Raw genomic sequence first — 26,962 nt, forward strand, 5'->3', positions numbered from 1 at the left:
ACTTCAAGGAGTTCACAGACAAATAATGATAATGATGTATTCTAAGTACTTTACAGGTATTACCTCATTTAATACTTATGAAAACATTATGTTACAGGTACTATTATTATCTCCATTTTACAGATAAGAAAACGGAGGAGAGATTAAGTGGCTTGCCCAATATCACACAACTTGCAAATGGCAGAGTCAGGGCTGGATTCTTAACTCTTAAGCTTTATGTTCTATAGCCTCAATAAATGACACTTCAGATGATTATGACTATAGTAGTAACAATAATAGAATAATTATAGTTAACATTTAGTGCCTTGCACTGTGTTAAGTTCTTTATCTCATTTAATTCTCCCGTCAACCTGGTATAGTAGTACTATCATTACTCTTTATAGATGAGAAAACTGAGGTTACAGAGGTTAATTTGCCAAAGGTCCCCTATCTACTAAGAGACACAACCATCCTGAACCTCTCCTCTGAATTCCAGACTTTATCCAACTGTTAATTTTTAAATTTGTTTTTATTTTATTTTAGAGAGAGAGAAAGAGAGAGCAAGAGGGGGAGAGGGGCAGAGGGGGAGAGAGGATTTTAAGTAGGCTCCATGAACAGCACAGAGCATGATGAGGGAATTTGATCCCATGACCCTGGGATCATGACCTGAGACGAAATTAAGAGTCCCAGGCTCAGCCAACTTGAGCCACCCCAACTACCAATTTGATAACTTCTGATGTCATATCCCCAAAACCTGTTCCCCATGCAGTCTTCCCCAGTGTAGTTACTGGCAATTAAATTCTCCCAGTTGTTCAAGTCAAAAGCCTAAGAGTCATCCTTGACTCCTTCCCCTGTGCTAATATCCCAATCCATTAGGAAGTCCCATTGTCTCTACTTTAAAAAATATCCAGGGGCGCCTGGATGGCTCAGTTGGTTAAGTGTCTGACTCTTGGTTTTGGCTCAGGTCATGATCTCATGGTCCATGGGTTCCAGCCTTGTGTTGGGCTCTGTGATGACTGCTTGGGTTTCTCTCTTTCCCTCTCTCTCTGCCCTTCCCCAGCTTGCTCTCTGGGTCTCTCAAAATAAATAAATAAACTTCAAATGTATATATATATATATATATATATATATATATATATATATCCACAAATAATCAGAATCCAACTATTTCTCTCCATCTTCATTGTTACCACAGTCAAAGCCACCATCAGCTCTCTCTAGATTACTGCAATAGTCTTCTAACTTAATTTTCATCAGTTACATACTTAGATAGCTTAAAATAAGCATATAATGAAAAATAACAGTCCCCTGGCCTCCCCATACCACCAGTGAATCCTATTCCCCAGAGGGAACCACTCTCCCCTCTTTCAGCTGTTTCTTCTGTTTACCATCATAACTCTAGCTATCTACTGATTATACTGCTATTTCTTACCTTCTACTGACTTTCCAGAATGGAGGCTGAGGATTCAGCCCTCTTAAATTACTTCCCTTTCAATATTTGCATAAGACAATCTTGGGTCCCCAAAGCAATCTACAGTTTTAATGCAATCCCTATCAAAATACAGCATTTTTCACAGAACGATAATCCCAAAATTTGTGTGGAAACACAAAAGACCCAAAATAGCCAAAGCAATCTTTTTTTTTTTTTTAATGTTTATTGATTTTTGATGGGGGGGGGGCGGCAGAGCGTGAGTCGGGGAGGGGCAGAGAGAGAGGGAGACACAGAATTCGAAGCAGGCTCCAGGCTCTGAGCTATTAGCACAGAGCCCGATGTGGGGCTCGAACTCACAAGTTGTGAGATCATGACCTGAGCTGAAGTCAGTCGCCCAACCAACTGTACCACCCAGGTGCCCCATCAAAGCAATCTTAAAAAAGAAAAAGAAAAAGAAAAAAAAACAAAGGTATCACAATTGCAGATTTCAAGTTATACTACAAAGCTGCAGTAATCAAAACAGTATTGGACTGGCACAAAAATAGACACATAGATCAATGAAACAGAATAGAAAGCCTATAAATAAATCTATGATTATCTGGTCAATTAATCTTTTTTTAAGTACTTATGCATGAGAATTTTTAAGTTTGTTTATTTATTTATTTATTTATTTATTTATTTATTTATTTATTTTGAGAGAGAGAACAAGGGAGGGGCAGAGAGAGAATCTCAAGCAAGCTCCACACTGTCAGGTGGAGCCTGACATGGGGCTTGAACCTATGAACCGTGAGATCATGACCTGAGCTGAAATCAAGAGTCGAATGCTTAACCAACTGAGCCACCCAAGCACTCCTGGTCAATCAATCCTTGACAAAGGACGCAAGAATATGCAACGTGAAAAAGACAGTCTTGGGGTGCCTGGGTGGCTCAGTTGGTTAAGCATCCCACTTCAGCTCAGGTCATGATCTCCCAGTTCATGGGTTCAAGCCCCACATTGGGCTTTGTGCTAACAGCTCAGAGCCTGGTAACTGCTTCAGATTCTGTGTCTCCTTCTCTCTCTGCCTTCCCCAGCACACATACTCTCTCTTTCTCAAAAATAAATAAACATTGGGGCACCTGGGTGGCTCAGTCAGTTAAGTGTCAGACTTCAGCTCAGGTCATGATCTCACAGTTCGTGGGTTTGAGCCCTGCATCAGGGTCTGTGCTGACAGCATGCAGCCTGGAGCCTGCTTTGATTCTGTGTCTCCCTCTCTCTCTGCCCTTACCCCACCCATGGTCTCTCTTTCTCTCTCAAAAATAAATAAACATTTAAAAATTTTTAAAAAAAGAAATAAACATTAAAAAAAAAAAAAGAAAAAAAAGTCTCTTCAACAAATGGTGTTGGGAAAACTGGGAAGCTACAAACAAAAGAATGAAACCAGACCACTTTCTTATACCATACACAAAAATAAACTCAAGATGGAGATGTGAGGCCAGAAACCATAAAAATCCTAGAAAAGAACACAGGCAGTAATTTCTCTGACATCAGCTATAGCAACACTTTTCTGGGGTTTTTTTTTTGTTTTTTGTTTTTTGTTGTTTTTTTTTAAGCAACACTTTTCTAGATCTGTCTCCTGAGGCAAGGGAAACAAAAGCAAAAATAAACTATTGGGACTACATCAAAATAAAAAGCTTCTTCACAGCAAAGGAAATAATCAACAAAACTAAAAGACTAGCTACTGAATGGGAGAAGATATTTGCAGTTGATATATCCAATAAGTGGTTAATACCCAAAATCTGTAAAAAACTTATAAACTCAACACCAAAAAATAAATGATCCAATTAAAAATGGGCAGAAGACATGAACAGACATTTCTCCAAGGACAGCATACAGATGACCAACAGACAAAAGAAAAGATACTCAACATCACTCATGACCAGGGAAATGCAAATCAAAACACAATGAGATATCACCTTACTTCTGTCAGAATGGCTAAAATCAAAAACACAAAAAACAAGTGTTGACAAGGATGTGGAGAAAAAGGAACCCTTGTGCACTGTTGGTAGGAATGCAAACTGGTGCAGCCACTGTGGAAAATGGTATGGAGGTAGAACTACCATGTGATCCAGTAATTACACTACTGGGTATTTACCCAAAGAATACAAAATCACTAATTCAAAAAGCTACATGCACCCCCTATGTTTATGGTGGCATTATTTACAATAGCCAAAATATGGAAGCAACCTAAGTGTCTATTGACAGATGAATAGATAAAAAAGATACTATATGTCTATACAATGGAATATTACTCAGCCACAAAAAGAATGCAATCTTGCCATTTGCAACAGCATGGATGGATCTAGAAGGTATAATCCTAAGGAAATAAGTCCAAGAAAGACAAATACTGTATGATTTCACTCAAGGAATTTAAGAGACAAAACAAATGAACAAAGAAAAAAAAGACAAACCAAAAAACAGACCCTTAACTATAGATAACAAACTGATGATTACCAAAAGGGAGGTGGGGGGATGGGTGAAATAGGTGATGGGGATTAAAGAGTACATATATCATGATGAGCACTGAATAATGTATAGAATCAATCACTGAATCACTATTATTGTACATCTGAAACTAATATAACACTGTACATTAACTATACTGGAATTTAAAAAAAAGAAAAGAAAATATGTTTACCACAGACAGTTCAGTTGAAAAGATTTAAAAGATATTAAAATAAACATTAATGACAATTTTAAAAAAGAGAAAAAAGAAAAAGAAAGGCATAAGATCTAGAAAGAAATGGGTAGAAAGATGATAGCAAGTCCCAAGGTGCCTGCTGGGCAACAGTCTAGAGAATAAGCAATACAAACTGGAGCAGAAGAATCAAGAGCTCCAGGAGAAATGTTGGCAGAAGGAGGTTTGATGAAAGAATTTTTAGATTTCCAGATATGTTTGGCAGAGTGGAAATTCATATTCAGAAAAATTTTTTACAATTTTGGGAGCATCTGGGTGGCTTAGTCAGTTAAGCATCCAACTTCAGCTCAAGTCATGATCTCATAGTTTGTGAGACCTCCACATTGAGCTCTCTGCTGTCATCACAGAGCCTGCTTCAGATCTTCTGTCCCTCTCTCTGCCCATCCCCCACTTGTACTCTCTCAAAGATAAACATTAAAAAAAAAAAAAATGGGAGCGCCTGGGTGGCGCAGTCGGTTAAGCGTCCGACTTCAGCCAGGTCACGATCTTGCGGTCCGTGAGTTCGAGCCCCGCGTCGGGCTCTGGGCTGATGGCTCAGAGCCTGGAGCCTGTTTCCGATTCTGTGTCTCCCTCTCTCTCTGCCCCTCCCCCGTTCATGCTCTGTCTCTCTCTGTCCCAAAAATAAATAAACGTTGAAAAAAAAAATTAAAAAAAAAAAATGAAACAAGTTGAGCACTTACTTGCCTTAAAAAAAAGAAGAAGAAGAAGAATTTTACAATTCTGTACAAAGCTTTAGTAAGAATTTGTGGTATATAATAACTAAGCAAATGAAAAATTAGGCTAAACACAAAAATACTGTACAAGAAATAAAATGTAATTATAATACATTACTTGGCCTGGTAGTGATTATATTCAGTCATTATAATATACATGCTGAGCTTTGATTTATTTCTCAAGTTTTTAATTTTAATTCCAGCATAGTTAACACACGGTATTATATACGTTTCAGGTGTACAACTACTTGATGGTTTGAAAGAGGGTATAAGGGAAAGATATTAAAGATGACTCCTAGGTTTTTTCACCTAAGTAATAATGGTAGTAACAACAAGTCCATTTGCTGAGATGGGAGAGGTCTAGACAGGAAAAAATGGGGATGGGGTAGAAAAATAATCAATAGTGGTCCATATAGGGGTGCCTGGATGATTCAGTCAGTAGAGCATGTGACCCTTGATCTCAGGGTTGTGAGTTCAGGCTCCATGCTGGGTGTAAAGATTGCTTAAAAAATAGTGGTCTATTGGGGTGCCTGGGTGGCGCAGTCGGTTGAGCGTCCGACTTCAGCCAGGTCACGATCTCGCGGTCTGTGAGTTCGAGCCCCGCGTCGGGCTCTGGGCTGATGGCTCAGAGCCTGGAGCCTGTTTCCGATTCTGTGTCTCCCTCTCTCTCTGCCCCTCCCCCGTTCATGCTCTGTCTCTCTCTGTCCCAAAAATAAATTAAAAAAACGTTGAAAAAAAAATTTAAAAAAAAATAGTGGTCTATAATAGGTGTTCAATAAATGGTAGCCACTGTTTACATTAAAAATCATCTTCTACTATATCTCAATTATATCTCAATAAAAATAAATTTTTAAAAAATCATCCTTTTGGGGTTGTACTACTTGATTGTCCATCAATCATAATGGCATAAATGACAATGGCATAAATGGCATAAATATTATGACAATGGCATAAATATTACTGAAGATTATTCCATATTTTATTTTACAGAATTTTTCTAGTTATATTGAATCAGAACTTACACACAGTACTAAGTCATTAAACCTTCTACCTTGACACAGAGAAGAGAAAAAAATGTTAAGCCTCCTTTTCAACATGCCAGTGTTATAAAATTTGCTTTGAGGGCTATATTGAGACCCTTTCACCTAGTTACTCACTAGAATTACAGGATAATTCTGTAATTTATAATTCTGATAAAATCAGAAAGATCTACTTTAAGCCAGCATTATTTGAGAGGGGATGGGGGAAAGAAAGAGAGCATGAGCATGTGCACACATGGGAGGGGCACAGAGAGAGGGAGGGAGAGAATCCCAAGCAGGCTCTGTGCTGTTGTGGAAGCCCACCTAGGGGCTCAATCCCACAAACTGTGAGATCATGATCTGAGCTGAAATCATGAGTCAGGGGCTGAAGTGATTGAGCCACCCATGTGTCTCTAATCCAGCTTTTTAAATGTTTCCAATTTATTCTGGAGCACACACGTGCACATACACACAGACACATACACAGGCACACACACAGGTGCATATACACCTGAGATAAAATATTCTTTAAACCTGATCATTTACAAATTATTCAACATTGGGGCACTTGGGTGGCTCAGTTGGTTAAGCATCCGACTTTGGCTCAAGTCATGATCTCTCAGTTTGTGAGTTTGAGCCCAGTATCAGGCTCTGTGCTGACAGCTCAGAGCCTGAAGCCTGCTTCAGATTCTGTGTGTGTGTGTGTGTCTCTCTCTCTGTCCCTCCTCTCTCTCTCTCAAAAATAAACATTAAAGAAAAAAAAAAACAATTAAGAAAACCAAATTATTCAACATTAATCGAACATGGATTTCTTTTTTTTAATTAAAATAATTTTTTATTTTAGATAGAGAGCAAGCAGAGGAGAGGGGCAGTGGAAGAGAGACAGAATTTCAAGCAGGCTCCATGCTCAGTGCAGAGCCCAATGTGGGGCTTCATCCCACGACCCTGTTACCATGACCCCACCTGAAATGAAGAATCGGATGCTCAACTGATTGAGCCACCTAGGTATCCCTCAATGTGGATTTCTAACCACTGATCTGGTCCATTCCCCTAATTTAATGAAAGAAAAAAAAACAAAACCTAGAGGTCAAGTAACTTGTCCAAGAGAATACGATTAGGAAATCATGGAGTTGTGTTAAGTACCTATGACAAATAGTGGAAGATAAGGCTAGAAAAAACAGATTAGACCTTAACTGTCAGTCTAAAGGATTTTCAACCCAATTCTGAAATAAAAGGTTTATAAGAAATAAGTTATACAGGGGCACCTGGGTGGCGCAGTCGGTTAAGCGTCTGACTTCAGCCAGGTCACGATCTCGCGGTCCGTGAGTTCGAGCCCCGCGTCGGGCTCTGGGCTGATGGCTCAGAGCCTGGAGCCTGTTTCCGATTCTGTGTCTCCCTCTCTCTGCCCCTCCCCCGTTCATGCTCTGTCTCTCTCTGTCCCAAAAATAAATAAACGTTGAAAAAAAAATTAAAAAAAAAAAAAAAAGAAGTAAGTTATACAATTAGAGCTGTGTATCAGGAATAGAGAAAGGGGGTCAAAAAGATAGGGAAAATAATTCACTCCAGGAAAAATTCAAGAGGCCTGAAATGACAAATATATAAAGGAAAGAACAGATGCAAAAGTCTTTGAAGATCTAGAATCAAGAGCATATTAGCTTCTGGTTAGAAGCAATGAATAAAAGGAATAAGTAAAGATGACTTTGGGATTTTCAGAATGGGTAACTGGAAAGACAGCTATCTTAATAACTAAGACTGGAAAAATATCCTGCCATATTCTCACAGGATTAGCTGATACTTATCTGTTTCCTAGATGTAAAGTTTACTTCCCAAGGAGACTGGGAGATAACAGTGTTCTATTTCCCTGTATTCACCATGATATTGCCTAGCACAGGTCTGGACTGAATAGTTCCAAGTAAATATTTGGTGAATTAAAAGCATATTCTCCATTTTAACAAAATGATAACCACATTGCTACAAGTGGCTTTTGAAGAGGAGCTAAAACAATTCTGAACAAAAATTAGCAGACAGAAAAATAAATTCAGAATGTAGCCTAAAAAAAGGAAGCATGAGAATATAAATAAAGCATCTAAAAGAAATTCTAAATTTCTCGTGGCATGAAGAATAACAAAGAGGTATGAAAACAAATCTTGGTACAGGTCCTCAGAAAGACCACTGGGGAATGGAAGTTAGCAGGACATGGAATTGGATTACAGATCTTGAGCATAAGACTTCCTGGCATAAACAACCTTATTCACAAGAGGCCCAAACAATCAGTCCATGCAGTCAACAAAGTACTTTATTGTTCCTTGTTCTAACTGATAACTTAGAGCAACTGATGATAAAAGAGCCAATCTTAACTGTAGCCATGTATTAAAAAAAAAAAAACACACATATACACAAACAAAATATACACACCTACTGCCTCTATGACTTAGCAGGCATTCTTTTCCTTCCAACTAGAAATCTTAGGAGTGAGAAAGATAAAAGGAAAAAGAGGAAGTAGGGAGGCTGGGGTCAAGAAAAAGAGAAAAAAAGCTGCAAAAGTTCAGCTCACTCACTCCTGCTGGGCACAAAATAGCTGTGCCAGCACAGGACCAAGGAATGCCCAGAGGATTAGATGCCAACCATCTGGCAGGTCATACAGATACCGTCTTTTTCAAGTAGACTTTCCAAATCACTAATGCAGTGATTTCTGACCTCTTCTTTGATTTCAAGCAGGAGACCCTTTCTTCAAAATTCTTATACACATGTTTAACATAAAACAGATAAAAAAGTGAAAGCTGCCCTGGCTGGATGAAACATAGGAGGGAACCAAAAGCCTCCTCTGCTCATCAGTCTCCCCCCGGGGGTCAACCTCTAAGGAGGCAGGTCTGCGAAAAACCTAGGGTTCTGAGAGATGGATTTTTCCCAATTTAAATCTAATAATCTCAATTTGAGGGAAAACCTTGGTTCATAATTCTGCCTCAGCTTCTGCATCTATAAAGGAGAGCTTGTTAAGCGTCACAGCTTGAAAACAGCCTAAAACCCTTATTAACAAATAGTTACAAAACATTTAAATTACAAGCACTTGGATGGCTCAGTTGGTTAAGTACCGACTTCAGCTCAGGTCATGATCTCACGTTTCGTGAGTTTGAGCCCCGAGTTGGGCTCTGTGCTAACAGCTCAGAGCCTGGAGCCTGCTTTGGATTCTGTGTCTTCAGCTCTCCCTGCCCCTCTCCCACGCACACTCTCCTTCTCTCTCTCAAAAATAAATAAACATTAAAATTTTTTAAATTATAAAAACAAAGTATTAATAGAAATTTCTAAGACAACTAGAAAAGCATTTAAGAAATAAAAATTCTGGGGCGCCTGGGTGGCGCAGTCGGTTAAGCGTCCGACTTCAGCCAGGTCACGATCTCGCGGTCCGTGAGTTCGAGCCCCGCGTCGGGCTCTGGGCTGATGGCTCAGAGCCTGGAGCCTGTTTCCGATTCTGTGTCTCCCTCTCTCTCTGCTCCTCCCCCATTCATGCTCTGTCTCTCTCTGTCCCAAAAATAAAATAAACGTTGAAAAAAAAAAAAATTAAAAAAAAAAAAAAAGAAATAAAAATTCTAAGTATTTTGAGAATGACACACAGTCATGCTTAGTTTGATATTTAAGTAAGCCTAAGGAAGTATAATAGATGCTTCTACTGGTATAGTTAGTGTTCCTCCTAATAACAAAAGTCAAGAAGACCCTGCTTCCTCTAGGCCACTGGTAAGATAATTTCTTTTTGTTGTATTCAAAATATATAATAAAAGTGAAAGCACAAAAACATGAAAGATATAAACAACCAGAAGCTTCTTTTTAAAAGTAATCTGCAAGAGCACCTGGGTGGTTCAGTAAGTTAAGCATCTGACTTCAGCTCAGGTCATGATCTCATGGTTTCTGTGTCTGAGTCCGTATTGGGCTCTGTGTTGACAGCTCAGAGCCTGGAGCCTACTTTGGATTCTGTGTCTCCCTCTCTCTGTGTCCCTCCCCCGCTTGTGCACTGTCTCTCTCCCTCTCTCTCTCTCTCTCTCTCTCTCAAAAATAAAATAAACATTAAAAAAAATTTTTTTAATAATTTACTTCCAGGGACATCTGAGTGGCTCAGTCAATAAGCACTAGCTCAGCTCATGAGATGGAGCCCCACATCAGGTTCTGCACTGACGGCCTGCTTGGGATCCTCTCTATCTCTCTCTTCCCCTCCCCCACTATCTCTCTTTCTCTTTCAAAATAAATAAATAAAACTTAAAAAAAAATAAATAAATCTATTTCCAGGCTTTTAATGACAATATATTTGAAACAGATGGCTTATACAGAACAAAAAGAGTCATCATCAAGAGTGCAAAACCACTATGGTTAACAATAATTATAATAATTTTCATGTATTTTATACTTTCTGTGGATTATAACAGATGCAAAGGCTTTTATAAAGTATCTCATTTGTGGCCTACTGCCAAATCAAGAAGAAGTTAACATTATCTTTTATATATTAGAAAACTTAGCTGAGTGCAAAGAATATTATTATTTGTTGAAAGTTAAAAGGGAGGGGTGTGTCATTCCTGCACAATGGAACCAAAATGAGATAGGCTAAGTAAGAAAGATCAAGGGGACATCTGAATAGGAATAGTATCACTGGTCTCGTCACACATTTCTAGGCTGGAACATATATATTAAGCAAAACAAGAGTAAAGATCTAGGTGGATTCTAGCCCGGTATTTTGCAATACAGTAGCCAGTAGCTTCATGTAGTAATTTAAATCAAATTAAAAAAATTCAGTTCTTTGTTTGCACTAGCCACATTTCATACAATGCTCTTTAGGCACATGTGGCTATTGGAAAGCACAGATAAAGAACATTTCCACCACTGCAGAAAGTTCTATTCAACAGCATTACTCTAGGAAAAAACCTTTGAACGTATTAAAACCAGCAGCACTCAATAAATGTTTGGTGAATGAATGAATGATAAGCAACAGGCTTCAATGGGCCATTAAAAAAAAAAAAAAAAAAAAAAAAACTAGGGGCACCTGGGTGGCTCTGTCAGTTAAGAACCTGAGTTTGAACTCTGCATGGGGTGAGCTGGAGCCCCGCTTTGGGATTTCGAGATTCTCTTTCTCTCTCTCTCTCTCTCTCTCTCTCTCTCAGCCCCTTGTGGGATTCTCTCTCATTGCCCCTCGCTCACTCGCACTCTCTCTCTCTCTCTCTCTCTCTCTCAAAAACAATAATAATAATAAAAACTAGCCAGAGAAAAAGAAACTAAGAATAGCAGCTAACATTTGCCGGGCACTTAACACAAGCCAGATACTCTTCTAGGTGGTTTATATGCACTAATTTAATTAACCCTCAAACAACTTCATGATATATTTACTGTCATTACTCTCATTTTATAGATGGGAAAACTAATACTTGGACAGGTTAAGTAACTTTCCCAAGATCCAGGATTTGAATCCAGTCAGCCAGATCTAGAATCTAGAAACTTCATTTTTAATCATACTATACTATGCTATTTCTATTATATAACAACTGTATTTTAAGTTTTTGCTGTGCTAGAATAAAATTTATTTAATGTCATTCTTCCCATGCATTCACCAGTCAAGTTTACATAAAGAAAATAAGAAAAGTAGTGAAATAAAAGACTGGCAAAAAATATACCAAATGTTAATAATAGTTTGATCCCTACACACTGAGATAAAGAGCAATTTTTATTTTCTTGTTTTGCTGACTGTTTTCTAAATGTTCCATAGTGATGATGTATCACTTCTATAAAAATGAAAAACAATAAAAATATTATTTTATTTTTAATGTTTAATTTTTTTTTTAAATTTTTTTTTCAACGTTTATTTATTTTGGGGACAGAGAGAGACAGAGCATGAATGGGGGAGGGGCAGAGAGAGAGGGAGACACAGAATCGGAAACAGGCTCCAGGCTCTGAGCCATCAGCCCAGAGCCCGACGCGGGGCTCGAACTCACGGACCGCGAGATCGTGACCTGGCTGAAGTCGGATGCTTAACCGACTGCGCCACCCAGGCGCCCCTTAATGTTTAATTTTGAGAGAGAGAGAGACAACATGTGCAAGGCAGAAAAGGGGCAGAGACAGAGAAACAGAAGATCCGAAGCAGGCTCTGCGCTAACAGCTGAGAGCCCAATACAAGGCTCGAACTCATGAGCTATGAGATCATGACCTGAGCCAAAGTCAGATGTTTAACCAACTGAGCCACCCAGCCACCCCTAAAAATATTTTTAAGCAAGATGAAAATATGATCAGCTTAAAATCAACACTTATACAATCTCACTCTCAAACATTATATAGGCCCCCTAACTGATCTCTTGGCCATGAGTCTCCCTAACACTAAACCATTCTGAATTTGCCATCAGTTACCTCTGCCATGTTAGTCCATGCTCAGAATCCAATACACAAAGGATAAAACATACTGTTTTTGGCTTTATGCAAGCCATTCTTGATTATTTTTATTACATTTCCACCTTTATCTACCAATAGTATTCTGTCAAATCATCAATTCTTCTACGAGAAGAATGGTAGAAAGAGCCCAGGCCTCAGAGTCACAGACCTTGGCCAACACATCATCTCTTACCCTCAGTCCCTTCAATAGTGATTAGTTGTAAAGATTAAATCTTTAAATAGGTAAAGTATCCAGCATACAAGCCTTCAATAAATGGTGGCTTTCTTACTATTGTTATTTAACCAAATGGGTTTTTATTCACTAACTCCTCAAAAAGCTTTGCACTTTTACCTCTGTGTTTTATTACTGCTTTGCTTCTATTTTCTGAGTTCCTTCCCAATCTTCTAAAAATCCTTTTAAAATTCAAGTTCCAGTCCCAGTCAACCTCCTCCAAAAAGGCTTCCCTCACCCTGCCAAGCTAATATGATCTCTCACTCCTTTGAACTTCTATAGCACGTAGAGTTTATTCTATGCAAGTGGTGGGGTCCTAGATGATTTTATTAGTTCTCTTTTCATATATGTAAGTCCTACATTCCCAGTTAGAGTCAAACTCTTTCCTACTAGCAGGCATTCCATTTTATATATGTCTTTATACTTTTCTGGTGTCTCACATATCACCAGGCTTATACTACATGCTCAAAAAAATATGCTAATCAGATTTGTGCATTGGGAAGAAAGTCATCATAATAAAAATACTGGCTGAACATTTTTGTAGTAGACTAGGAAGCCAACAATTCTATATAAAGGTAGAAAGTTTAAAGTAAACAGTATAATCCAATTCCATAATATACTATCACTGACCAAACATGTAAGTCATACTTAAGCTGTATGATTCCTTTCCAGTCCAATGTAAATATTAGCAATAAATGACCCTAAGTAAACAGCACTTTTAACTTCTTAAAGTGTCTTACACATAAACTCTATTAAATATATATTGACTCAAATTGTCTTATTTGATTTCATTCGGAAATACACTCACCTCACTAAAAATAATCAAGATAATTTGAGTGAGAAAGATTCAGATACTGATTACTAGAAAGTGAGGATCATATAACCTTATTTTATATAATATGAATTCTCCTGTAAAAAGGTAAACTATTGGGGTGCCTGGGTGGCTCAGTCAGTTAAGCAATTGACTCTTGATTTCTGCTCAGGTCATGATCTCATGGTTCGTGGGATCATGCCCTCTGCCAGGCTCTATGCTGGCAGTGTAGAGCCTACTTGGGATTCTCTCTCCCTCTCTCCCTGCTTCTCCCCTACTTGCACTCTCTGTCCCTCTCTCAAAACAAACATTTAAAAAAAAAAAAAAAAGTAAAAAAGGTAAACTATGTCTTCTCCAGTGCTACAAGTTAAGGGTAGATAGCCTAGGGGCACTCTTTTATTTTCATTCACTGATTTAATTATGATATCTCATAAAGCAATTAAGAAAATTAAATAACAACAAAAAGAGAAAAATCTTTTCTCCTTGATAAATTACTAATTTAGTGGGGCACCTGGGTGGCTCAGTCGGTTAAGCATTTGACTCTTGATTTCGCCCAGGTCATGATCTCACAGTTGGTGAGACTGAGCTCAGTGTCAGCCTCTGAACTGATAGCACAGAGCCTGCTTGGGATTCTCTGTCTCCCTCTCTCTGCCCCTGTTTGCACTCTCTCTCTCTCTCAAAATAAATAAATAAACTTAAAAAATTTTTAATTACTAATTAGCAATAGTAAACAATTGTTCTAGTGAGCTGCTTTTAAGAATAAAGCAATTTGAGGGGCGCCTGGGTGGCGCAGTCGGTTAAGCGTCCGACTTCAACCAGGTCACGATCTCGCGGTCCGGGAGTTCGAGCCCCGCGTCAGGCTCTGGGCTGATGGCTCAGAGCCTGGAGCCTGTTTCTGATTCTGTGTCTCCCTCTCTCTCTGCCCCTCCCCCGTTCGTGCTCTGTCTCTCTCTGTCCCAAAAATAAATAAACGTTGAAAAAAAAAATTAAAAAAAAAAAAAGAATAAAGCAATTTGAGAGACAGAAGGAAGTTGCTTTATTAAATGCAGTTACAGAAAATTAATTCTCAATAGGTAGAAAAATACCTATAGCACAGCTAAATCCTAGCAAGACAGATTCAGCACAAAATTCCGAATCCCTTTTTACAGCTATTAATGCTATTCTAACAAGCCTCCAATAATGTTCCAGCTTTCTCCCTAATCCTCAAAAGAAAGGAAAAGCCATTACCTAAGGATGTTGGGATGGGAGAGTCTATTCATAAGCTGAACTTCTTTCAGCATGTTTGCCCGGTTACTGCTCAATGTGTTCATCTTAAGAGCCATCACCTGGCCAGAAGCTCGATGGCGCACCTAGAAAATAAAATAGAACAAGAGAAGGGTTCAAGGACAGCAGTTAAATATGAGGTCAAAGTCTCCACATGTAAACATGCCAAGATGTTTTAGTGCCAGTTTAGATAAAATAGATATACTTCAGGATGTTTTCCTGTAAACTGATCACATTAGGGTCTCACTTCCATTAATGAAGATGGATTTATTCCATCAAAGAGCAAAACTGTTTCACATTAAGCTGGCCAGAAAAACATTGTTAATAACACCTCAAGAAATGGCAGCTTTTTTTAATACCTTAGAAAAAAATGGGGGAAATTTATTAGGCTAGTTCCTTATGGTCAATATTGCTGAGTCTTAGGACACTAACAGGAAAAAGTCCCCTTTGTGGAATTTTAAGTGTGCACAGAAAAGATATATGCATAAGCCTTATATAACACTTAAGGAACTATAAAACTATCTTTATAGGACACTAAAGCCACATCCTCAAAATCTCCCCCAAGCAGCATGTGTGTGTGCATCTGTGTGTGTGTGTGTGTGTGTGTGTGTGTATACGCACACATAAATATATATGAAAAAAAGCATTCATGTTAAATATAGAAAGAAGTCAGTGGACCTTTTAGGGATAATATAGTGAGCCAACCCAAAGTACCTTATAATCACATAAACATACTCAAGTCAGATACAAAAAAACATGGGTCACGCCATTCACACTATTACCCGTACACACAGAGGAAAGTCTACTTCTAAAACATTTATTCTCTACAGAATTCAATATATTTTGCATGTAAAAATATTGTTTTATAATTTCAATGCACACTCCACAGTTTCCAATAATTGTAATACTTCACTCACAAGAAAATTAACTATGTTTTTACCCTTTAAATGTCTCAGTAGTAGCAAAAGGAGACTACCAGAGAAAATATTTTGTCTTACCCAAAAGAAACTCAATTATTTACTGAAATGTGTTTTTCCTACTGAGAAATTATTAATGAGGCAGTAGAAAAATTACCAAGTACCAAGGACCTCCTTACTCTCTGGTTAAAAAAAAAAAAAAAAACATTTCAGATCTGGCACAACAGAGACCTGCTATGCAAAAATGTCATTGTCCTATGGACTTTGAGTATTCTTTTAGTATATTGTAATTGACCAAGTGGAAGTTTCAGGAGAAAATATGACAACCTACTTAACTCTTCAATCTACAGAAATTCCTTGAAATGACAACAGCCCCAGAATTTCAGCATATCTATTAATACAGGACAGACATAACATTTTATCTTAAGAGTTCAAAGAAACAATGTTTCAGATCAGCCAGACATAAGGGAAAGAGGAAGCAAAACACTCAGAGCCACAGGGACCCTGGTTAGAAAAACTGAGGCAGAACACTGGCTGTCTCTCCCCTCTTCTAGATCTCTTAGTGAGATTTGGAACCCAACTCTCTTCCTAGTGCATCAATGATTCTGTTGTCATGTACCTCGTGATTGAAGAAAGAGAAGTGACTTTCCTTTTCAGATCCTGCATGGATAAGTTAAAAGAAACGTTTATATACAAAGAACACACTGACAGTATTTTTCCAACTCTATTTACAGAAGACATCTGTGTTTTAATAAGGGCTCTCCATTCTGAAAGCTATTCTTCTTTTTTCATCATCTGAAAACTATCACTCGGAAATTTTAACAAAATGTGAGCTTTTAAGAAAGTTCAATATTAAAACAATGTGAAATTCAAGGATGAACAATCTGTATTTCAAACTAATCAGAAAAAAATCCTATTTCCTTAAAAAAGTGGACAAGATGATGAACATGTTCATAACTCATTGCATTCTATCTTTCATCTGCATAAAATACTTTCTTCTAGCACCTCAAATTCTACTTACCTTTCAAGACCACACCCAAATGTTCCCTTCTCCCTGAAGTCTTCTTGACTCTCTGGGAATCATTTATTTGTGGTTTCCATCTTTATGCCACCTCAGAACAACATGCATAACACCAGTATACCACTCATCACATGGTTCTGTACATAAATATCTCCTCACCAGTCTATAAAGCATCTTGATATCAGGATCTATACTGTATCCATCTTTGTCTTGCAATGCCTGGAAGGCCTGGCACATCGTAAGGGCACAGTGAAAACAATGGCAACAACAGTTAAGTGAAACTTCTAATATACTTTCTATATATTATCTAAGGGCCGGTGAATCATTTATTCAGGTGAATTATTTGGGCAGAAGTGAGCCAGGAGTAATTTTTTTTTTGAGGGGGGCAGGGGTTGGGGGGAAGATTCAAATGGAAAAGAAATATAAAATTTGGTAAAATTTTTTGGGGTTTACCGTCTAGAAAGGGACAAATAATAAGCTATATGGCGAGTCAGAGAAGAAAGACAATGAAGAATAAAACACAGCACACAAAGTATTTATATAAATGTTGAAATGTTGACAGAATGAGCACTTAGGCAAAAACTTCATGGAACTTCAGTGAAACCTCAGAAGATTAATAGACATTGATAGATTTTTAAAATACAGATTACAGTTGATAAAGGAAGAAAAAAGTATCATTTAAATATAGAGGTCCACAAAAGATGGGGTACCTGCCTAAATGTAGGAGGATCTTCATTCCAAGTTTCCAAAACTACAAAAATTAATTACCCTTCAAATAGACTTAGATTTTCAGAGTTAAAAGAAGGTGCTTTTTTGCTTAAGTTTGTCCTCTACAGATAGATCATGGTTACTATTAATAAGAATATTCCTAAGAGAGTGACATCTTTAACTACCTTGGAAAATAAACGTTAAAATGGTTGCTGCTAGGGGAGAGAAATGGGAGGGATAGGTAAAATAGGTAAAGGGGATTAAGAGGTACAAAATTCCAGTTATAAAATAAATGCGTCAGTGATGAAAATCACAGCACACGGAATATAGTAAATGATATTGTAATAACATTGTATGGTGACAGATGGCAACTATACTTATTGTGGTGAGCATTTCATAATGTATATAATTGTCAAATCACTATGTTGTACATACCTGAAACTAATATAATGTCAACTATATTTCTATCAAAAATTTATTTTTTAATGTTTTTTAACTTATTTTTATGTTTTTTAATTTATTTTGAGAGAGACAGAAACAGAGTATGAGTAGGGGAAAGGCAGAGAGAGAGGGAGACACAGAATCTGAAGAAGGCTCCAGGCTTTGAGCTGTCAGCCCAGAGCCCGAGGCGGGGCTTGAACTCGTGTACCACAAGATCATGACCTGAGCCGAAATCAGATGCTTAACCGACTGAAACACCCAGGAGCCCTCTATCAAAAATTTAAAAATAAAAATATTATTATAAAGGGTAAGACCTCAAAAAATTAAAAATAAAATTGCCACATGATCCAGCAGTTCTACTTCTGGGTATGTACCCAAAAGAATTGAAAGTAGAGTTTCAATTTGCACACCCATGTTCATGGCAGCATTATTCACAACAGCCAAGACGTATATGCAACACAGGTGCTCACTGACAGAGGAATAGATAAAACAAAATAGTATACATAGAATGGAACATTATTATTTAGCCTTAAAAAGAAAGGAAATTCTGACACATGCTATAATACAGATGAACCTTGAAGTTATTATGCTAAGTGAAATAACCCAGTCACAAAAAGATAAATACCCTATGTTTCCACTTACTTGAGGTACTTAGGGTAGTTAAATTTATACAAACATAATGTAGAATGGTGGTTGCCAGAGGCTAGGGGAAGGGGAGGGATTTGGAGTTGTATGCTGGGTATAGAGTTTCAGTTCTGCAAGATGAAGAGTTCTGGAGACTGGTAGCACAACCACGTGAACTGAATTATACACTTAAATATGATTAAGATGGTAAATCTTGTATGTACTTTACCATAATTATAAATAAATGAAGAGAGGGAGGGAAGAAAAGCAAGAAAAAAGAGAGAGGGAGAAAGAAGATAACAGAAGAGAAAATCGGTACTTCTCCTTGACTTTTAAATTCATCTGATGCTACCACAGGATCTTCAAATCTACTTTCTAAAGAAGAGCATAGCAGAGTGGTGAAGGGCTCCAGGTCAGGAAATGAGCAGACTGAATACAACGTTTTAATACTTACATGATTAGAATGACTTCTCTGTGAAGACTTCTACTGTAAAATGAAGAGAACAATAGTCTCTATCTCCTAGCACGATTATGGAGGACAAAATAGTGTTATGTTAGATAAATGAGATAATGGATGCAAACTAACACAGAGGTTGGCCCAATAAGCATTCAATAAATAGGTATTGTTTTTAATAAAAATAAGAAAGTATAGGGGCGCCTGGGTGGCTCAGTCAGTTAAGCGTCCGATTTGGGCTCAGGTCATGATCTTAGTGATTTCAAGGCCCGCACCAGGCTCTGTGCTGACAGCTCGGAGCCTGGAGTCTGGTTTGGATTCTGTGTCTCCCGCTCTCTCTGCCCCTCCCTTGCTCACACTCTGTCTCTGTCTCTCTCAAGAATAAATAAACATTAAAAATATATTTAACAAAATAAACTATATGCTCATAAGAATTTAGCATATCAGGTGAATTTGACATAACACAGAAAATACAATTATAATTTTAAGTGAAAAACAGTAGTATATATAATTGCTGTATAATACCCCCAAGATTACTTATATACTACAAAGGGAAAAATATGTCTTTACAATGGAGAGATCTGCTGGTTAGCACCTTAACCAAGGGGTTGGTCACATTTAGCATTACCAAAAGTGAAACACCTGGCATTGTCAACTTTCTGATGTGATGTAATATACATACTGAAATGTTTAAGTCAAATCTAATCATAAGAAAACAATTAGACACATCCAGAATATCTAAAAGACAACTAGACAATACTCTCCAAACAAAATGTGGGGGAATATTCTAGATTAAGTGACATTAACAGACATAACCCCTGAAATGAAATGTATGAAACCTTGATTTGATTCTGGGTTCAAAAAAGCTATAAAAAACTTTTTGTTGGGGCCCCTGGCTGACTCAGTTGGTAGAGGATGTGACTCTTGATCTCAGGGTCATGAGTTCAAGCTCCATGTTGGGCGTAGAGCTTACTTAATTAAAAAAAAACAAAAAACACCCACCTTTTGCTGGCAAATGAGAAAACTTTTAATAGGAACTGTATATGAAATTATTTTTCTGAATTAAGGTTAATTGCCTCAGTTATAAATAATGATACTATGGCCTCGTAGAAGAACGCATTCTTTGAAGATATATACTAAAATATTTATATTAAAGTGTCATGATATCTGCAATTTGCTTTCAAGTGTTGTAAAAAAAAAAAAATACCAATGGGGCACCTGGTTGGCTCAGTTAGTAGTACAGCATGTAACTCTTGATCTCAGGATTGTAAGTTCAAGTCCCATGTTGGGTGTAGAGATGACTTTAAAAAATAAAATAAAATCTTAAAAAAATACAGATAGATAAAGCAATGTAGCAAAACATTAGCTGGCAAATCCAGGTGAAGGGACTATAGGGGTTTTATACTATTCTTTCCATTTTCTATAGATTTTTATTTTTTTAATTAAAAAAATTTTTTTAATGTTTTACTTATTTTTGAGAGAGAGAGACAAAGCGTGAATGGGGGAGGGGCAGAGAGAGAGGGAGACACAGAACCCAAAGCAGGCTCCAGGCTCTGAGCTGTCAGCACAGAGCCCGATGCAGGGCTCGAACCCGTGAACCATGATATCATGACCTGAGCCAAAGTCGGATGCTCAACCGACTAAGCTACACAGGCACTCCCAATTTTCTATAGATTCTTAAAGCTTCCAAAAGTTGGAAAAAAACAAGTAAAAAATTTATCTTATTTTCTCCCATAAATTTAGCATTAAGAAATAAAGAACAGTTTTTTAATCACAGAAAAAAAAATCCTGCATATGATATATGCCCAAGCCTATGCTAAAACAAAAAGTGGAAGTAAGTTTATCAAATGTTAATAGTGACTGTCACTGGTGGTAGAACTAATATCAATGATTTATTTTCTTTTACTTTTCTTCATTTTCCAATTCTTTCACAGTATATTTGACTAAAATTTCTAATAGAAAATATAACTTTTCAACTTCAATTTATATTAATTTTTACCTAAATAATACATGCATATATTTTCTTTGTAACACATTAAAACAATATAAATAAAAATAAATAAGTCCCTTTGACTATCCGATCCATTAAATGCAATCTTTTGTGTTCATTCCAAGTAGTTATTGTCTCAAGCTTGATGAGTACCCCTCTCGGCCTTTAAAAAATGCACTGACAACACTCCCTCAATACATACACAGACACACAGACACACACACATTAGGAAACTGAGAGAGCATGGCATCTAACTGCAGACAAAATTAAAGTTTTATAGAACAGAGGCTTATATTCACATGTTCAGAAGTCCAAGTACCCTGCAGGTTTTAAAGATGTTTCAGTAATATACCAAAACAAACAAAAAAGCACAGATACAATCAAATAACAATACTAAGTCACCAGAAATGTCTGTGTACATAAGAGTTTCTCTACCAGCATGGTAGTATTCTAATGAGTAACCCCCATCATCCCACAGTTCTTCTGGATAAAGTATGAACAATGGGAAAATTAAAGGAAGAGGCCAACCAGAAGAAAGAGAACTATATAAAGGGTGAGCAGAAAAATTGAGAACTGCTACTTAGAATGAATGATCACAGACACCAAGAAAACATTCAGTGGCATTAGGCAGGCAACTATCAAGAACAGAGTTTCTCCCCTTGATCAAAGATTCAGACCCTAAAACTAATACCTGAGCTGAAGATAATTTCCAGATCTGCAAACAAGAGTTACATATCACAAACTAAAGTCCAGTCAAGTGTGTACATGCAGGCTGGAAGTGACCGATTACCTTTCATTAGTCTTTTCAGGTACAAATAGTAACAAATATTATCATCCTCTATGCAAGGCACTGTGCTGAATGTTGAGAAGCCTACAGATCAACACTAGGCATCAGCTTGTCAGGTCTTCCAGTAATCCATGCCCCCAAATCACAAAGTTACCTTGTTGCTCTCCAGTTTAAAATTCTTCAATGGCTCACTGATACTTAAGGAATAAAGTCCAAACTCCTTAGCAAAACTAAATTCAACTACTGCTCCCTGTCTATCCCTGTGCCCACTCCTCTCCCTATCTTTACCTATTATATATTTATATTTGTAATTCTTACAAATGCATCACACTCTCATACTTCCTTGCCTTGACATATACTATTCTCCTTGCCTTGATGCAATCCTCACCTCCTGAGCCCAATACCAATCTCCCTACTAAATTTGTTTCAATTATTCAAGATATAGAAACACCACTTTCCCTGGGAAAAATCTCTTTACTTCAAGAAAAACTGGATGCGCCATTCTGTGTTTTCTTACTACTCTACCCTTAATTATCTGTATTACAGAATTTGCATTACATAATTTGCATATCATATTACAGAATTTGCATATTGCATTTGTCTGTTGGTAGTCTACCTATCTTCTATATGTCTAAGAGCAGTTTGGGTTCAAGATGGCAACATAGGAAGATCCTGAACTCATCTCCTTCTGTGGACACATAGAATCTACAACTACAGGGGCGCCTGGGTGGCTCAGTTGGTTACACTTCCGACTTCCACTCAGGTAATGATCTCACAGTTCATGGGTTCGAGCCCCGCGACAGGATCTGTGTTGATGGTCCAGAGCCTGAGGCCAGCCTCAGATTCTGTGTCTCCGTCTCTCTCTCTGCCCTCCCCCACCCACGCACTCTCTCTCTCTCTCTCTCTCTCTCAAATATAAATAAACATTTTAAAAAATCAGATTAAAAAAGAGATTAAAAAATCTACAACTACATATGAATAATTTCCCATATGCTTCAAGCCAAGAACTTGCCCCGTTCATTTTGCTATCCCTGAAAGAGTAGTTCAGCTTTCTTCCACACCCCACATACACACCTTCTGACATGTAGGACTTATTTTTATATGGGCAATCTAGATTTTTGTCAAAAATCATACAAAGGTAAGCAGGAAAGAGAAACATGACAATAATTATATAACTATGAACAGACATTAGATTTTTTCAAATAGAAAAAATAAATTACAGGTTACAAATACAATCCTATGTCCATTAGCTATTTCTATAGCCCATTTTTATTCCATTCAAATAAGCATATTAACACACAAATGAGAGTGACAGTTAATATAGGGGTACCTCTAATTCAACTCTAATTTATATTTTTAAAATTAAATTATTTGCCTATGTTTAATAACAAATCACATGCCATATATTCACTTTTAGCAGTGTGGTATAAAATCAAGCTAAGAATCCCTTCTCTGGCACAGTGCCTTTAGTTTAGCATTTAGAAATTGCTCAAAAAATATTTGCTGAATTTAAATAGTTAACTTGAGTCAGGAGGCTTAATTTCTAGAGCAAATGAGAAACATAAACCTCTGACCAGTTCAGAGAAATAGTAAGGAGAGAATTAAATAATAATTAGGACAAGAACATAAGAACTGTCACAAAGCAATTAATCATTAAGTTAACTGTTAAATGAATGGCTTAAGACTTCCAGTCAAGAAGTCACAGTGAATATACAATAAGTATACAGTAAGCTGGTATAGCAACGCTTAAGTATTAGGCATATGCAGTGTTTAAAGCAATAATTTTCAATAGAGGCTATAACAAGTCACTTAGGAGGTGTTTTTAAAGTTTTTAGATTAAGGTTTTTGGTTATAACAATGACTGGGGGCAAGGAGCGTTGCTGGCCAGAGATGCTAGACATCCTGCAAGGTACCAGGACAGTACTGCACAAGGAAGCATTGTTCTATGTGCTGTATGAAATTCAAATATCTTGCTAGACATTCATGTAAATGAAGAACATATATATGTATTATTACCTGAACTTGGATTCTAACACTATTTGACAAAAAAAAAAAAAAAAAGTCATCTTGCATGGTTTTAATATATACTAAATTTTCTAGAAATACAACTATATTATGAATTGAGGAAAAATCACTTCTTTCGTTATGTTCAGAAGAACACATGAAGAATTGGTCAACATTTCAGAAAATCAGACCACCAGTAGCAATGCTGCTCCTAGTATTTGAAGTATAGTATAGTCGTATAGTATTTGAATCCTATACAACTGTATTGTATTATACAATATGTATCAGAACCCATTTGTAGTTTTTATACTCACAATGATTTATTTAGCCTTTATTTTAAAATATCACCTATGCTGGGGAGCCTGGGTGACTGTCAGTTAAGCATCTGACTCTTAGATTTCGGCTCAGGTCATGATCTCATGGTCTTGAGATGGAGCTCCATGTCAGACTCCACGCTGTTAGTGTCCGACTCTTGATCTTGGCTCAGGTCATAATCTCACAGTTCGTGAGTTTCAGTCCCACATGGGGCTCAGCACTGATGGTGCAGAGCCTGCTTGGGATTCTGTCTCATTTCTCTCTGCCTCTCCTCCGCAGGTGCTCGCTCTCTCTCTCTCTCTCAACATAAACTTAAAATAAAATATCAACTATAGTGGCACCTGGGTGGCTCAGTCGTTGGACCACCCAACCCTTGATTTTGGCTTAGGTCATGATCCCAGGGTTAGGGGATCGAGTCCTGCAGTGGTCTCTGCGCTGAGCATGGTAAGAATCTCTCTCCCTCTGCCCCTCTCCCCTGCTTGCACTCTCTTTCTCTTTCTAAAAATTAAAAAAAAAAAAAAATCAACCATAAATTAAAAGCATATTTTTGCTTTGCTCACAAATAAATTTATCAGTGTTCCTACTCTGCCAAGTTTTTTTCCCTCAATGAAACATTCAAGATTAAATGAATATTTTACAAAGAAACACTGATAAAGCTGGCAAAGATATATCATACCTCGTTCTTTTCTCTCCTTCATCAATCTGTAATTTGCCTTGGCAAGCAATCGCTATTTCATTTGAGGTCACTGTCCTCTTTCCCTTATCACATACAAATAAGTCTAGTCCATTAGATTTTTTTGGTCTGTTATACTTTTATTCTAATATCCACTGGTATCTCTGCTCTTTAATTTTTCTTCTTGCATGGAATGGCTTCTGTCTTCTCTTAAATCTAAAACTAATCATTTGTGGGGCGTCTGGGTAGCTCAGTTGATCAAGTGTCCGACTTCAGCTAAGGTCATGATCTCACGCTTCGTGGGTTCGAGCCCCACATTGGGCTTTGTGCTGACAGCTCAGAGCCTGGAGACTGCTTCAGATTCTGTCTCCCTCCTTCTCTGCCCCTCCCCCACTCACGCTCTGTTTCTCTCTTTCTCTCAAAAATAAACATTAAAAAAAATTTTAAACCAGTCATTTGTGAGAGGGTAAAAGCATCAGACTACTTCATTAAATTTTCTACAGTAGTCAGGCCCCAAATTTTGCATATTGAAATGCATATTTTTACTAATTTAATTTTCTTTTACTTCTTGTTTATCATAGAGTTAGGGTATCATGTTGATGCTTTATAATTATGAACAACAGTAACCTAATTACCTATCAATTTCATTTCCAAGGTAGTCAGAATTCATTAAAAAATTGTTATAGTAGCAATAATATAGCTATTATTCATAGCACTTGCTTCGTACTAGGCTCTGTTATACTGTATGTGTATATATATATATTAACTCAATCCCCAAAACAATTCTGGGAGGTTGGTATTATTAATGTCTCCTATTTTACAGCTATGGAAATTGGGCACAGAGAGATTAAAAGGACTTTCTCAAGATCCTACATCTAGTAAACGAGAGAGCCAGAATTTGAACCCAGATAATGGAAACATTAGGGCTAAAATGCTTGAGAACAACTAATCTAAGGGAAAAAGCACTGCATGCACCCTACAAAACTGCCAAGAAATAATAATTATGACCTTGTATGTATCTAACAACACAGACTTGTAATATATAAAACAAAAACTGACAAAACACAAGGCAAGTTTAACAAATCCACAGTCTTCATGGGATTATTTAACATACCTCTCAGAAACTGAACATTCTAGAAGATAAATGAGTATGGATATAGCACTTTTTTTTTAAGTTTATTTATTTTGAGAGAGAGTGGAAACACATGTGCATGAGCATTGGAGGGGACAGAGACAGAGAGGACAGAGAGAGAATCTCAAGGAGGTTCTGCACTGTCAGTGCTGAGCCCAAAGCGGGCTCAAACACAGAAACCATGAGATCTTGACCTGAGCCGAAATCAAGAGTTGGATGGTTAACAGACTAAGCCACCCAGATGGCTGATATGATACATTTTAATAACAAAACTGATATGCTTGATTCAATCTTGTCCCAATAAAGGTAGGCTTTATTTACCTTTTTTTTTTTTTCAAGTCCATATGAAAAAATTGACCAAAATGCCTGGATCATAAAGGAATTCTCAAAAAATTTCAAAGAATGTAGTTCCAAAACCACATTCCCAGACCACTATGAAATAAAATTAGAAGTCAACAACAACAAAAAAAATAATTAAAAACAAGCATAGTAGACGACACTGTTTATCAACATCTATTTTCCCCCTCTTCTTGACTTACAGGACCTCAGTTAGTTGGCAATGTGCTTGGTTAATTAAAACATTCAAGGCGCCTGGGTGCTCGGTCGGTTAAGTATCTGACTCTTGATTTTGGATCAGGTCATGATCTCACAGTTCATGAGTTCCAGCCCTGCATCAGGCTCCACACTCACATTATAGAGCCCTCTTGGGATTCTCTCTCTCTCTCTCTCTCTCTCTCTCTCTTACTCTCTCTCTCTCTCTCTCTCTCTCTCTCTCTCCCTCCCCCACTCTCTCTAGAGTAGCCAGGTGACATAGTACTAAGTAAGGAGATATAAGTGGGAATTGCTAGGTAGGGATTCTAGAAATGTTTCCCTGATGAAACTGCCCTTTATCGTTTTTATAGACTGGAGCAAAGACGTAGTGCTTGCATCAAGAACAGCTACCTTGTAACCAAAAGGCCACAAACTACACACTAAAGACAAGGAAACTAGAAGCTTGGTTTGTTGAGGACTTCCTTAAGCAGCTGCACAGCATAGGCATTTCTCAAGATTTCTTGAGAAGAATTTGAATAAGCCACTGTGTTCAGGTTTCTGTAACATACTGCCAAAAACAATCCTAACTGATTTGCAAAAAAGATTAAAAATAAATGGGTTAGGGGCACCTGGGTGGCTCAGTCAGTTGAGCCTCCGACTTCGGCTCCAGTTGTGATCTCACGGTTTGTGAGTTCGAGCCCTGCATCAGGCTCTGTGCTGGCAGGTCAGAGCCTGGAGCCTGCTTTGGATTCTGTGTCTCCCCCTCTCTCTGACCCTCCCCT

The 26,962-nt window shown here is 37.6% G+C and overlaps 1 protein-coding gene across 2 annotated transcripts in view; it reads right to left on the reverse strand.

Annotated features, from left to right (window-relative positions):
• Nucleotides 1-26,962, reverse strand: part of TESK2 (testis associated actin remodelling kinase 2) — a 135,688-nt gene that overhangs the window by 54,818 nt on the left and 53,908 nt on the right. For both annotated transcript variants that reach the window (XM_045477139.1, XM_045477138.1), the window contains exon 3: nt 14,548-14,669. In XM_045477139.1, coding sequence (XP_045333095.1) covers nt 14,548-14,669 — 122 coding nt within the window. The remainder of the gene's footprint in view (nt 1-14,547; nt 14,670-26,962) is intronic.

The sequence above is a fragment of the Leopardus geoffroyi genome, chromosome C1 (genome assembly GCF_018350155.1).
Source record: "Leopardus geoffroyi isolate Oge1 chromosome C1, O.geoffroyi_Oge1_pat1.0, whole genome shotgun sequence".
Classification (NCBI taxonomy): domain Eukaryota; kingdom Metazoa; phylum Chordata; class Mammalia; order Carnivora; family Felidae; genus Leopardus; species Leopardus geoffroyi.